General features: G+C 35.6%; 1 protein-coding gene across 1 annotated transcript in view; it reads left to right on the top strand.

The window, feature by feature from the left end:
* LOC117109910 (zonadhesin-like) overlaps positions 1–14,181 on the top strand; it is a 38,128-nt gene that overhangs the window by 195 nt on the left and 23,752 nt on the right. Inside the window, exons 2-32 of the mRNA XM_033252379.1 lie at positions 199–399; positions 828–1,076; positions 1,554–1,697; positions 2,434–2,634; positions 2,903–3,094; positions 3,269–3,475; positions 3,838–4,038; positions 4,268–4,471; positions 4,810–5,010; positions 5,191–5,334; positions 5,507–5,731; positions 5,849–6,004; positions 6,304–6,450; positions 6,761–6,958; positions 7,172–7,318; positions 7,789–7,887; positions 8,230–8,361; positions 8,521–8,625; positions 9,040–9,141; positions 9,264–9,374; positions 9,541–9,636; positions 9,770–9,874; positions 10,712–10,855; positions 10,980–11,090; positions 11,301–11,393; positions 11,705–11,815; positions 12,434–12,559; positions 12,830–12,940; positions 13,161–13,262; positions 13,453–13,560; positions 13,980–14,120. Of these exons, the coding sequence (XP_033108270.1) occupies positions 199–399; positions 828–1,076; positions 1,554–1,697; positions 2,434–2,634; positions 2,903–3,094; positions 3,269–3,475; positions 3,838–4,038; positions 4,268–4,471; positions 4,810–5,010; positions 5,191–5,334; positions 5,507–5,731; positions 5,849–6,004; positions 6,304–6,450; positions 6,761–6,958; positions 7,172–7,318; positions 7,789–7,887; positions 8,230–8,361; positions 8,521–8,625; positions 9,040–9,141; positions 9,264–9,374; positions 9,541–9,636; positions 9,770–9,874; positions 10,712–10,855; positions 10,980–11,090; positions 11,301–11,393; positions 11,705–11,815; positions 12,434–12,559; positions 12,830–12,940; positions 13,161–13,262; positions 13,453–13,560; positions 13,980–14,120 (4,614 nt within the window). The remainder of the gene's footprint in view (positions 1–198; positions 400–827; positions 1,077–1,553; positions 1,698–2,433; positions 2,635–2,902; positions 3,095–3,268; positions 3,476–3,837; positions 4,039–4,267; positions 4,472–4,809; positions 5,011–5,190; positions 5,335–5,506; positions 5,732–5,848; positions 6,005–6,303; positions 6,451–6,760; positions 6,959–7,171; positions 7,319–7,788; positions 7,888–8,229; positions 8,362–8,520; positions 8,626–9,039; positions 9,142–9,263; positions 9,375–9,540; positions 9,637–9,769; positions 9,875–10,711; positions 10,856–10,979; positions 11,091–11,300; positions 11,394–11,704; positions 11,816–12,433; positions 12,560–12,829; positions 12,941–13,160; positions 13,263–13,452; positions 13,561–13,979; positions 14,121–14,181) is intronic.

Raw genomic sequence — 14,181 nt, 5'->3', positions numbered from 1 at the left:
ATAATATCTGTCTCTTATACACATCTAGATGTGTATAAGAGACAGGAGTGATAGGATGTAAAATCAAAAGCAACACGGTTGTGATCTGCCTCAGTAGAAATTTATTTGTATCAAATCTGTAACATATAATTTGTAATTGCTGTTGGATATAAAGATAGACAAAATGCTCAGTTTCTAACATAATTTTGCATTTTCTTGCAGCTGCTCTTTGCTTCCATGAGGGCACTTGGAGAAGCGAAGGTGACACATGGAACCAGGGCCGTTGTGATGTCTGCAACTGTGTCGATGGTGTTGTCACCTGCAACCCAATGACTTGCCCACAAGTGCAAGCCAGTGCAGGTTGCCACGTTGTCCAGCATAATGGATTCTGCTGTCCCGTTAAAGTTTGCAGAGGCTCTGGTGAGTACAGTCATATAATTTGGCTAGATCTGTTGTGGAAACTATAACAAAGTAAAGGTCTCCCTCCAATTAAAGACCACTTTTTTGAGACCTCTGTTTCCATGGTCTTTAGCAGCTTTGGTCTCTAATTGGAATAATAAAGATAAAAGACATTTGTTAATTTGGGACCACAGAAAAGTGGTCTTTAATTGGAGGGAGACCTGTAGTGTCATTCATTGAGTATGCATAAATTAATTGATGATTTTTACGATGATCTTTATAATGGCACATTTTGTAATTGCATATTTTATGTCTTCTGGTGAGCATTGTACATACTTTTTACATATGTTATTTATTATATTATATTTACAAACCAAGTAAATAGAAATTAACTACTTCTTATAAATTATGCTACCTTATGTGAGAATTTTTGTTTTATATTTTATTAGAAACACAGTGTGTCACTCCAGAGCTGACAATTGCCAATGGAGAGAACTACACAATCAGCAATCCACTGCCAGCAGAGTCAGGCCATACATGGTCGTCACCAATGACTGTTACTGAGCGTGCTCACTGTACTTGCAACATGGGACGTCTAACATGCACAAGGAGCGCTTGCCCCGTTGCTCAAGATCCGTGCACAACAGAGCCACAGGCTATTGGTGTCCAAGGTTGCCCAAGCATTACTTGCCCATATGGTAGGTTTATACATGTTTGTTTCTTATCATTATATGTCTGACTTTAGGATTTTATAGTTATTTATTGTGAATAAGGGAAGAAGTGACAAGTACGTGTAGCACTTTTGAATAAAAAAGTAAAAAAAGTGATTTTTATGTATATTTTAGCGAGAAGGTTTAGATAAGTCAATATAAGAAAACAAACCATTGTAACATAGATGTTTTTTTAAAACTAATCTGTGGTCATTGATACACCTGTCTTAAACCAATTCCTATACAATCATAATTATGAATTGATTTAACACTGGTGTAACAATAGTCATGTCCATTTGAAAATTGAAATCGATTGATAATGGAAAATGCAAAAACAATAATAAATGCCAAATAATATAATTATACTTACAATCCATGCAAATTTACATATTTAAATACATTGATGTTGGCCGTATACAAGTCCTTGTTGGTTGTTTGAGTGTTGTTGTGTTTTTATTATTGCAGTCAAACCTGGAGTTTGCCCGATTCCAAGACCTGGATCGGTAGGTACTTGTGACCAGCAATGCACACAGGATTCCGACTGTCAAGGGGCTACAAAGTGCTGCAGCAACGGATGCGGAACGGCATGCACTAATGCATGGAGAGCTGGTAAGCTTATCATTATTGCATCACTCCAATTTTAAAAGTTAACATGAATGTAAAGATAGGAGCACTCAATGTAGGACCAGCATTTCAATTAATTTATCACCTACTCAATTTGTGCCTACAGTGATAGATGGAAATAGGTGTATCATAGATCTGAATCTGATTAACACATAACATGTACCAAATTGAAAATTAGAACATGAAAATATTATCATTCCTATAAATAATACTGTTGCTATATTCGTTGTATAGAACCCTAAATAAGCTGATAGACAAGGATGTTTGTAGTCTACAATCTGTAATGGTAATAGTAATAGTAGGATTTTTTGTAGTCTACAATTCTATAATGGTAATAGTAATACTAGGATTTTTCTAGAGCTCATTCCACAATCAAAGCATCTCAAGGTGCTGACAGTATTTAAACCACACAACATATTGAAAAACAGAAAAAAAGTAAATAAGCAAATTTTAAAAATAAATATCAAATATAATAAAATAAACAAACAAGCTGTTCAATTGAAGTGAGACGGCTGCCACAACTGGCATTAAACAAACCGCAGACTTGAAAGGGAAGGGAAATAAACACTACCAATGTAATTTGGTGTAAAGTGAATTCCTTTTATCTGTGTCTGATTGAAAGTTGGTAACTTATCATAAAATTAAATGTTTTTGGTTAAAAGGTTTAAGATTTTTTAGGCAGTTCTTTATTTGATCTAAGAATATGTAAATGTTTTGTTAGGTTGTGTTGATGAAGTAGGAACAGAAAGAACAAGTGGAGATGTATGGTACCAAGATCTGTGCACCATCTGTAATTGTGTCAACAATCAGTCTATCTGTGAAGAACAACAGTGTGCTGAAGTCCCTCCAGGATGCTCTATCAAACTGGTTGCTGGACAGTGCTGTGGTGAGGTTGTGTGCCAGCCCTCAACCACTGCCCAAGGTAGGTGATCTTTTCTTATTTTAATCAATAATCGAGCTCAACCTGGAATTGAACCTGTGACTTCTTGCATACAAAACAAGCTCTATAACCGCAAGACCAAATAGTCTGCATTTGGTTCAAAAGTTTTCCAATTTTTATTTTGTCTGATGTCAATATCAGAATAGCACTAATGCAAACATGGTCGGAGATCTACAGAAACACCCTCAATAAATCTATATTTAAAGATATGAATTTAAGCTAATGATTTTAATTTGTTATTTAATCACAGTTGCCACCTGTGACTACGAGGGCCAGAACTACATGCCCGGAAATACTTGGATTGTTGATGATTGCACAACTTGTCGCTGTGACAACGGACGCACAGTATGTGATAGACAGACCTGTCCAAAGACCAGCAATTATGGTTGTCGAATGTTGTACATTCCTGGAAAATGCTGTCCCGAGAAGATTTGCAAAGAACGTAAGTTACAAGTGGTTTGACTTCAACTTAAAATGAGTACTATTCCTATTTTTAATATTATTTTTTGTATAAAAGAACTAACAGGTTTTAAATTTCAAATTTGTTTGTGAAATAAAATAGTGTATTTTCTTATTTGATAATATTGATTTATAATTTGAAACTTTTGTCTTCCAGCTAAGAGTTGTCTGTATGACGGTGTCTATTACCTAAATAGTGAAAAGTTCTACGTGTCAGCTTGTGAAGAGTGCGAGTGTCTCAACGGCGTTGTGACATGCAAGAATGAGACATGCCCCACGCCAACTGGATTGTGTACCTACGAAGTACCAGTGGGTGTTAGTGCTGAGTTTAGTTGCTGTATGAACATCACATGCCCCCTGACTGGTAAGTAATATTATAAGCAATTAGTAGAGCTCCGCATAGTACACTGTAGGAAAATTATTATATGAAGGTTAGATTTAATGCAAAATAGTTGTATTATTTTTTCTTTAATCAGGCAGCTTTAAGACTTATTCAGGCAGTTCCACTTAGGACATAAAAACACAAAGCATTACAAAATATGAATTTACCAAAATTATACAATGTTGTAAAATAGGTAAACAATAATTAAGATAATAATAACATTAGTAGTTGTAGTTGTTGCTGTAATAGGGATAATAAGAATAATGAAAATTATAAATAATACTAACAATAATAGTAATATAGTATTATAAGAGAAGTATTCACAACTTTTGTTAATTTTCTAGGCCCTGGTCAGACCTGCCAATACAATGGCAAGGTGTACAACTACAACGAGGTATTCATGCGTGATGCATGTACCAGGTGTAAATGCAACGCTGGTGAAGTGACCTGTACCACGACCTCATGCCCACAGGTCAATCTTGAGGCAGGATGCCGTGCTGTTCCCGTCTTTGGAAAATGCTGCCCACAGATTACATGCCGAGATGGTAAGTACTCAACTGTTATATTTCAGCCTCGTACTAAAGTTGTAATTTGAAGACTTTAGCATTATAAAGCCCTGTCCACACTATCAAATTTCATTTGACAAAAACATGTGACATGCCCTAATATGGTCATGGTGACATCATGTCATGACTATATATGGGCATACAACAGTTTGGACAGAGCTTAAAGTAAAGAAATATTTGATTCTGTATTTTGTAAATCTTCATCCAGTTCACAGCTGTATTGTAGCAGGAGTGGAGCATCTGAATGGAGAGCAGTGGAACAAGGACAAGTGCACCATTTGCCGATGTGATCACGGGATGACGCTCTGCACCAAGAGAACTTGCCCCATGCCACGACCTGGATGTAATTATGACCTCACAAGCCCAAGCCTGAACAAATGCTGTGGTCCAATCAAGTGCCCAAACAGTCCAGGTGAATTGCAGTTATTTTCATATGTGGGCATTAATTATGTGAATAAGACAAGAAAATATAGCTAATTATTGTTTGCAGTGGAGAAGACAAAAACATGCAGATTGTGCCTAGATCATTAGCTACCAGAATTTCACATTGCAATATTACCTAGATAGGCTAGTTAATGGCAATTTTCTTCAAATAAGGACATCCTTGTAAACAGCGAAACATTCTGCTGATATAGTGCCTTGCTTAAAGGTCTTACAAGTATACCTCCTCATTCTCTTTTCACTATGAAATTGTGTAGAAAATAAGTAATTGTTTACTCGATCTGTTAATTATTAATTTGTCAAATTCAGGATATAGGAAGTGTACTGATGAAACTACAACTGTCCGTTACAACCATGGAGAAGTGTGGATGCGTGATTCCTGTACACAATGCCAGTGTCGTCATGGATACACCAGGTGCAACGTTTTCACATGCCCAACACATGTACCAGCTGGATGCCGTACTCTGAACATTGAAAGACAATGCTGCCCTCATGTGCTGTGTGATTCAGGTTAGTGAGAATGACTTACCTGGATGAATCAATGTATACCATGTTTCGCTTTGTGGGACAAAAAATATAATAGAATCGTCAGTGGTAGTGCAGGATGTATTTTCATAACAGCGAATTAGTTCTTCCTCTGTTTACTGAGAGTTAGCTGTCGCTTCATTTTCTTCTTTCTTTTCATGATAGTGAAAGTGGGCCAGTGCCCAGCCCACAACCCTCTGATGGCTACCGTCACAGTAGATATGTGTGGCAGTGATGCTGACTGTGCTGGTAATTCCAAGTGCTGTAACACACAAGCTGCTAGGACCTGTATGTCATCAGTTATATTGGGTAAGTTGTGAATACAGTCAAGACGTAATATTTCCATTCTGTATTAAAAATGGTGAATTGTTCACTTCATTTTTGAAGTGAGTCCTCTATAGTATATGTTGGTGAAGATGTTACAACCCAATGATCATGGCTATTTATAATTTTGTGTTGGACATTTATACTTTCCTTTCAGAACGACCTGGTATGTGCCCTACGACCCAACCAACCTCTAGTATCCTGCGCAAGACATGCGTCACAGAGTGTACTGCAGACAGTGAATGCGGTCAGGATTGGAAATGCTGTAGCGATGGTGGATGTAGTCGTATCTGTCGCCCTCCTGTTTCGCATACTGAGCCTACTGATCCAATGCAGCCCATTGTTCCACAGGAACCCTCTCCTCAGATCCCAGACTTCAACAGTGAGTGTGATCTCTGTAATAAACATAGTAAATGTGATCTAATATGTGATGGCAATTGTGATCAATCATTATCATTGAAACATTAAAGTGAAATTCCAGTTTTGTTTACTTTTACAGCCAAAGAAGGCGTATGCCCTAAGATCACAATCACCAGATGGGATCAGACAATCTGCTTGGCTGAATGCAGCGTGGACACTGACTGTATTGACACTAAGAAGTGTTGCTCTTCTGGTTGTAGACGTACCTGTGTAATGCCACTACCAACCAACACTGGTAAGTTATAAGACGTAGTAGTAATTGCCATGAATATCCTTGGTTCAATTTCGTTGCTGCTGTTTATACGTTTCTGCTGGTGGGCTGAAAGTTACTATATAGCACCATCTTTCTGGTAAGACATTGAAGCTGGTGATTAAAAACAGGTTTCAATGTAACTGCCCATGTGCATAAAGTAGAAGTCTGACAGGTTTTCCAGAAGATAAATCATATTATACCTTACGAATGTATTTAAAAGAAATAATATATTAAAAATTCTATGCTGAAACACATACTATGTCTTTTTTTTTTTATTACAGTTAAGAAGGGACTATGCCCAATTGTACAGCCTCGTGCCACATGCCAGAGTAATGTGGATATTTGTGGTGTAGATAATGAATGTACAGGTAACAAGAAATGCTGCTACAATGGCTGCCATATGGAATGCATGGTACCTGATGCTCCAGGTAAAGAATACTTTATCCTTTCCAATTTCTAAAAATGTATCTGTTGAAATATTCTAGGGAACCTGTAAAGAATATCAAAATGTTAATCTTAAAAAAATATATAATAAAAAAAATTAATTAAATTCTTTATTTAGTCAATATATTTCTTGGATAAACTAACAGTTACCAACATCAAAATAAGTTAAATGGACACTTTCATGTAGAGTGTAGGGTGGATTGTTCTATTCTATTCTGTTGGCAATTGTCAGTTTATTCAGGTGATATGTGTCATTCTTTGACTTAACATCAGTTTTGATGTATGTCTTTATAGTGATCTCATGTCCAGTTGTTGCACCAACTTGTAATGAAGTCTGCACTGAAGGCTATGCTACTGATCCAGAAGGCTGCGAGATCTGCTCGTGTGCACGTACTTGTGACCCAATCAACGCACAGACTTGTAGTAAGGAATGTACCTTTGGTTACGCTACTGACGGTAGAGGCTGCAAGATCTGTAGTTGCAAGAACCCATGTAAGTTGCTTTACAACCTTTCATTATAATCATCCAATTTTCATTCTGTAGCTTAATTATAATTATATTGATAACAATAAAAAGAATAGGAGTGATGTTGAAATTTTAAAATAATAAATCTATAAGACACTTATATAAAACATAAGTTATTACTTCAGTATGGAAGAGTACATGTAATGTTAATTATTTAAAACATACTCAATGTGTCTTCAGCTTTCCCAGAGCAACCTGCAATCAAGACAACCAATGGCAAGCCAGTGTACTGTGAGGTGTTGACATCCACCACATGTCTTTTGAATTGTGTCAATGGCTTCAAGACTGACTCATCAGGATGTGAAATCTGCTCCTGCAAGCAAGCTCGTAAGATGCTATTCCATGAATTACCTTTTAAAATTTGATAGAATATTAGAAGGAGCAAAGACATTAAATAGTAGATTCATTTCCGGGGTAATTCCTTATAAGAGTTTTGTTATGATGGGTGATTCCTATAGCCGATAGGATCTTGGATATGGAGTATGTCCATTCCTATAAATTAGAATCTTATATATGGAGTATGGATAAGGGGAAGATATATGCATTGTTTTTTATACTTTGAGGAGACTATTGTTTTGCCTGATATTTGTCATGTTGTTGTCAGTGATGGTAGCAGTCAATTCCTATACAGTATGATCTTTCATTAGGCCATTAATTATTGGATGAACTGGGTTATTTTATACTTACTGTACTTCATTTTCAAACACTTTAAACAAGAATTAGTTGCATAACCAAAAATCAAGTGGCTAATTTGCTTTTGTATTTGGTTGTTAAATTAGACTTTGCCTTTTTTCTAGCTACTGCTTGCACCCCTCTGACAACCTGTGGTCTGTACTGCGCATACGGACTGGCTACCAATGCTAATGGATGTGAGATCTGCCAATGCAAAGTACCAGGTGAGTCCGAAGCTACTTAACTTTGCCAAATCACATTCTTTACTTACTTTTTGATAAAAGTATGATATAAAGTGATTAAATCTAAAACAAATTTCTTACCTGTGACAATTTGTCACTGCTGAAAGAATTAATTAAATAAATTAATAAATAAAGTCAGTTAAAAAGGGGAGAACTCATTAAATAGGGATCAAATATGTTGTCAATTTTTGTTCCAGTAAGGCATACATATATAAAAGTGTTACTTGTCACTGTTTTTGCACACCATTTTATTTTAAAATCTTATTATTACCATTCAGTTCTCTCTGTCAATCTGATATCAATTCTTTTTGTTCTTTTGTGTAGATATGAACAAGAGGTACTTCAATCCAATAAAGACATTCTGTGAGAGGCCAGCTTGCTACACTCAATGCCCAGAAGGCTACGCTACAGACTCGCATGGTTGTGACATGCGCAACTGTATGTGCAAGCGACCAGGTATGTAGTGGACACCTATTGTATGTGTACTCATTTTATCCAATATCTCGCAATAAAAAATTCAATGATTTTAGTTATGGTTCTAATGTTGTTTTACATTCCTCATTAAACCTAACTGAGTTAACAGTGGTTGTTCAATAATTTTCATTTTTGTCATAGTTTCTGACTGCCCAAGGATGACACCAGAAACCTGTCCTGAGCGATGCCCATATGGATTTGCAACAAACACCCTTGGCTGTGAGGTGTGCAAGTGTAGACTTCCAGGTTTGTCATCACATTCTGTAATCTTTCAACTAAATATATGTACAGTAGTTGCATCCCCTAATTGTTGAACATGTACCCCACTGGCCATACTTGTGGAGTAAAGCTGTGGTGTGATGGTTAGGATGTTCACTTTCCATATTACAGGTCCTGGGTTCAAATCCTCTATAATTCTATATATATTTTTTTTATCACAACTAAATACAATTAAACTCTCTAGGTTTCGCAATAGCATCATAGTTCCATCCTGTGAAATTTACCTGCTGTGAGCAGTGGTCTGGTGCCTCCCAGATGTTGCCACAATCTGCAAACACTCTTGCGAGCAAGCAAAAATTTCCCGCAAGCTAACCCACCTTCAAATTCAGAATGCTTGCATGTTTTTACTTCTGTCTTAATTTCAACTTATCATTCTTCCAGTGAAATGCCCAGATATGTCCAGCTGTACGGAAACTTGTATTGATACCGGATTCCAAACTGACAACTTTGGTTGTAAGAAATGCATGTGCAACCCACGCCCAAGTAAGAAACTTTCCTTTCAATAATGTTACATATCATTAACATTATGAAAATTTTGAAATTTGAATATACAGCTGATAATTCAATTATAATTATTGTATTAATTTTTTTCCTTTATTGCATAGTAACCCAATGCCCATCATTGACCATTGAGGCATGCCCTATCAAGGATATGTGTGCATATGGCTTGGCTACAGACAACCTAGGATGTCCCACATGTATATGCAAATTACCAGGTGAGCAACATTAACATTATATAATTAAAGTATTGTTATTTGTTGCTAATATATTGTATAATATTACTTAATGTGAACCTCTGTTATCAATTTATCAACCTAATAATTTGTTGTTGGTCATAAATCCAGAAAATAAATTTGAATTAAATATTTTAAAATTTTATAGAAGCAACTTGTCCACCAATGACCTGTGACCTTAGGTGTGAGTTTGGATTCAGTACAGACAAATCAGGCTGTGAAATATGCAAATGCAAACAATCTGGTAAGTTATCAATCATTCATCCCATCATTCATTACCATTAAGTAACCATATTTGGTCATGAGACCATTCATTCTGATACTACAGTGTTTTTGTAATTATTTGTATTAATTGAATTATATTTCCCCTCTTGCAGGATCCACATGTCCAGTAATTACCAACTTCAACTGTAAGAAAGTATGTCCATTTGGTCTGGCAACCTGCACTACAGGATGTGAAATCTGCGCCTGCAAGAAACCAGGTAAGCACTGACTTACACCGTATTATATAGGCTTTAAGATTCATATTGTTGAAAATGTACTAATTAGTCCAGAGCTAAAGTTAATTTTGAGAATATGGGCCCAAACTATTTAAACAATATGTCTTGTCTGCTGGTCATGTTTACAGTATTGATCTATTCTGTGAATAATCTAACACCTGTATAATCTGTTTTGATTATTTCTTTAATGACAACACCCCTTTAAAAAATGCTGATCATGTTAGGTCTTAGATAATCTAAGAGTCTTAACTGCTTGAATAAAGCCGGTTTATCACTTAGACGGTCTTACTAAAGTCATTCCTCTAAGACCATTGCTATAAAACAGTCTTCCCTAAGACTGCTTTGAGTATTGAAACGCAAACAAGCACTCCCTGGTAACGAAAGATTGAGGGCGGCGTCATGCGTGCTCACGCACGCAAATGTATCAAAATGAACGTAAATAAACGCAGTAAACCTAATTTTAAAGACGCTGAGAAGTGTGCGGAGTATTCGTCGTTCAATTCTCTGACTTTGACGATCTAGGCCTAGGTCTTGCCATTGCACTGTTCAATTAATCAGCAGAACGCCATGATGAAAATGATTTAAGACCGTTTTAAGCCTCCTCCGAGTAGGCTTTAAAATTTAAGACAGCTAACTGGTTAGACCGCGGTAGAGCAATGGTTTATAATCATAGACCAGTAGTGACGTCACGATTATAGCCGGCTATCCGTTAAGACCGTCTAAAGATCGCTTATAACAATCCGCCCCTGGTCTCTGTAAAGTTTAAGGAGTATTATATCTTTAATATATACTTGATGATTCTATATTTTAACTTTTCAGTCAGCAAAACCTCAAACAAATTCCACTCCAAGAACATGTATGGAGCAACATGTGACCCAGTGACCCCACAAAACTGTGCCTTGACTTGTACTGATGGTTACGCAACTGATTTTGGATGTGAAATCTGCCAATGCCGTCAACCAGGTTAGAATATTTAGAATATTATATGGAGACCTCCCATTGGCTATATTTACATTTTCAGTATTTGCTATTTACTGCATGATTTAATTACCGTAATGACCAGTTGTTACTATTTGTCTGTTTCCAGAAGCAAATTGTCCAGTGTTGACCGATATAGCCTGTCCAAGAAAACTGACCTGTCCATATGGTTTGTCCAGCAACAGTCAGGGATGTCCAATTTGTGAATGCAAACAGCCCAGTAAGTTGCACAATCTCTTGTATGTTGCAGTTTACTTTCTTACTGATATACTATTATTATTGATGATGATGCTTTGCTGTTGTGATTGTGATAATATCGTGTGGTGATGACAGTCACTCAATTATAATTATATTTATCTATATTTTATTAATACAAACTTATTATAATAGCTAATGCATAAATGTCATTTCCTCATTAAATTTTTTTCAGTTTCATGCAGTGTAAATGAATGCACCACAGAGTGTCCATATGGCTATGCTACAGACACCAAAGGCTGTGACATCTGCAAATGCAAGCTAGCACGTGAGTATGACAATTATAACAAAAACTAATTCATTACCATAGATATATCCAGGTGGTAAACAGATGAATGTTCCAGGTGTTAGTGTTACATGATATCTAATTTTATACATTCATAACATAACAATGAATTTAAACTCTATTCTCTATCCAATTCTAAATATTTTTAAAATTATACCCTGGTTATAAAATATACCATTGTAGTATTTGCTGTTAATGGTACAAAGAAATCCTGGCCAAATATTTCAACACTTTTTTTTAGGTTTTTGAAGGATAAATAATAATAATGCTTATTTATTAATATATCTTCACAGCATCTGCAACTTGCAAGCCAATGACAATCCATAATTGTCAGAAGATGTGCAGTTTTGGTTACGCTACTGATGTTGATGGCTGTGAGACCTGTGCCTGCAAGCAGCCATCAAGTAATATTATTTGTCTAATAATTCATGATTATTAATTAATGATTATTGATTTGTTATTGATTATAGCCATTGAGTTATGAATATTATCACTGATCAATTGATTAATGATTGATTGGCATGTTTATACCTTTACAGTATTTTGTAGGTTATTTATTTTAAGCATTTACTTTACAGTTGACCTGTAAAGTATTTCTGAGTATGAAATGCGATGTGAAATGTGATCCTATCTAATTTCATATATTATTTTTCTACCTTTCTTTAATTTTGTAATATAATATACAGTCGATTGTTATTTATTTTGTTCGTTAAATTTTACCTTTTTTTGTTTTTGTTTTTGTTTGTACGAACGCACCAATTGATATTGAGTGCCACCGATTCAAAGGTGTATGTTCAATTAAATAAATAAAGTGCTTTGTCACCAAGTGGAAATAATTTAGATGTATATGATCAGCAAATTCTGACCGACCGGTGGTAATAATGATAGTGTAGTTTTATATAGCACACAAATCCATCTAATGTAAGATGCTCAGGGCGCTTGAAATGTGGACTAGGAACTCGATCAATGGTAGTATTTCAATTTTTATTCCATCATTAATATTTTGTTCTTTTTCCATTTAGTCAAGACTGGTATCACTGTGTCTGGATCCCCATTATGTGAGCCACTGCCTAGTTGCCAGATAACCTGTACCAATGGTTATGCAACTGACAATAAAGGGTGTGAAATCTGCTCTTGCAAAGCCCCTGGTAAGGAACAATTCTAAGATTTATTATTTTATGTTTTAATTAACACATTATATGTTGTAGCTACTTCCTAAGACACCAAAAATCTAGTGTGTCTCACTAATCAATGATTTAAAACTATATTTTCTCTGCATTATTACTGCACTAAATTCAGTATGCCTATTTTCAAATATTGTTGCAAGGGTTTTCAGATTCTACTACCTGTACATATTGTTATACCCATTTTGTAAGATTGTATGCTTCATTGATGTCATTTCTGTGTGTTGTTTACAGTCTCCCGATGTGGTGCTATCTCGTACAGAATCTGTCCACAGAAAACTTCCTGCCCCTTCGGCCTAGCAACCAACTCAGATGGATGTGAAATTTGCTCTTGCAAGATTCCAGGTAAAATGGATAGAAACATTGGATAGCTGTCAATTACTTTTAAAAGATTATTGTTTTTTTAAATACAAGTGGATTTCATTCAAATTGGTAGAGGTAAAGGATCAGAAAATACTTCGAAGAATTGCCAGCTAATAAAATTAATAGGCCTATGAAATATATAGTCTTGAGAATCTATTCAAATTAAACTAATTATATATATATTTTTTTACTTACCTTACAGCTACGTGCCCTAAGGTCGACCGCACCAATTGTGATCAACGTTGTGATTTTGGTTATGCCACTGATACACAAGGCTGCGAAGTTTGCCAATGTAAAACATTCAGTGAGTATAGCCAATATTGATTTTAATCTTTACTTGTGATTTTTTTTAAAATGCAAATTGCATGATATTGAAATGTTATTTTTTTTCACTTTAGGTCCACAGGTACTAGAATCTGTGAGAAATGCTGTTTTTAGTATCTGATTGTTGAGGATACTATTAATTTGTGCACGCTTTCTCTTGTTTTATCTAGATCCACGAACCTGTTCTTTGGTACATGAATTCAACTGTCGTATATTCTGTCCTTATGGTCTGGCAACCAATTCTCTGGGTTGTGAAGTCTGCAAGTGCAAGTTACCACGTGAGTGGCAGTCCATGTGTATCAACATATTCCGTCATATTTTTTTACTGTTAAACTTGTTTTAGTTTACTTTTTGTTATGCACCCAAGTGGAAAGAAGTTTTGCTTTTGTTTAAAACTGTCTTTGGTTATCCGGGTTCAATTTGTTCATTTTAACTTGTACTTTGTACTTGTATTTTTAATTCTTGCTCATTTTATGTAACTTTATTTGTGGAGCCGAATAAGTCAAATCAAATTTAAAAAAAATAAAAATCCCATAAACAAGATATATCATTGATAAAAAAAACCCCAATTTTATAACTCTATTAAAACTGAGATCATCCAGTGTAATAACTGATATATGCTAAATGTCTTTTTGATACCACCTATATATTTTTTCCTTTTTAATTGTTCGTAAGCGTTTGTTGATTTTTCATTTAGCCGGTCAAGAAACCTACACAGTTGTATCTCTGAGACCCGATAGCAGATGTCCCAAGGACGCCCTCAAAACCTGTGCTTTGACCTGCCCCAATGGCTATGCCACAAGCAAGGGCTGTGAAGTCTGCAGTTGTAAAGAAACAGGTAACAAATCAGCCTGTTTTAGTTATAAAAATGTGCACTATGATTTTTTTTCTGCTAGAAT

The sequence above is a fragment of the Anneissia japonica genome, unplaced genomic scaffold, assembly GCF_011630105.1.
Source record: "Anneissia japonica isolate Jap-2015-1 unplaced genomic scaffold, ASM1163010v1 scaffold585_len4108843_cov191, whole genome shotgun sequence".
Classification (NCBI taxonomy): Eukaryota; Metazoa; Echinodermata; class Crinoidea; order Comatulida; family Comatulidae; genus Anneissia; species Anneissia japonica.
The sequence above is the reverse complement of the archived record's forward strand: the minus strand, read 5'-3'. Positions and strand labels throughout refer to the sequence as shown.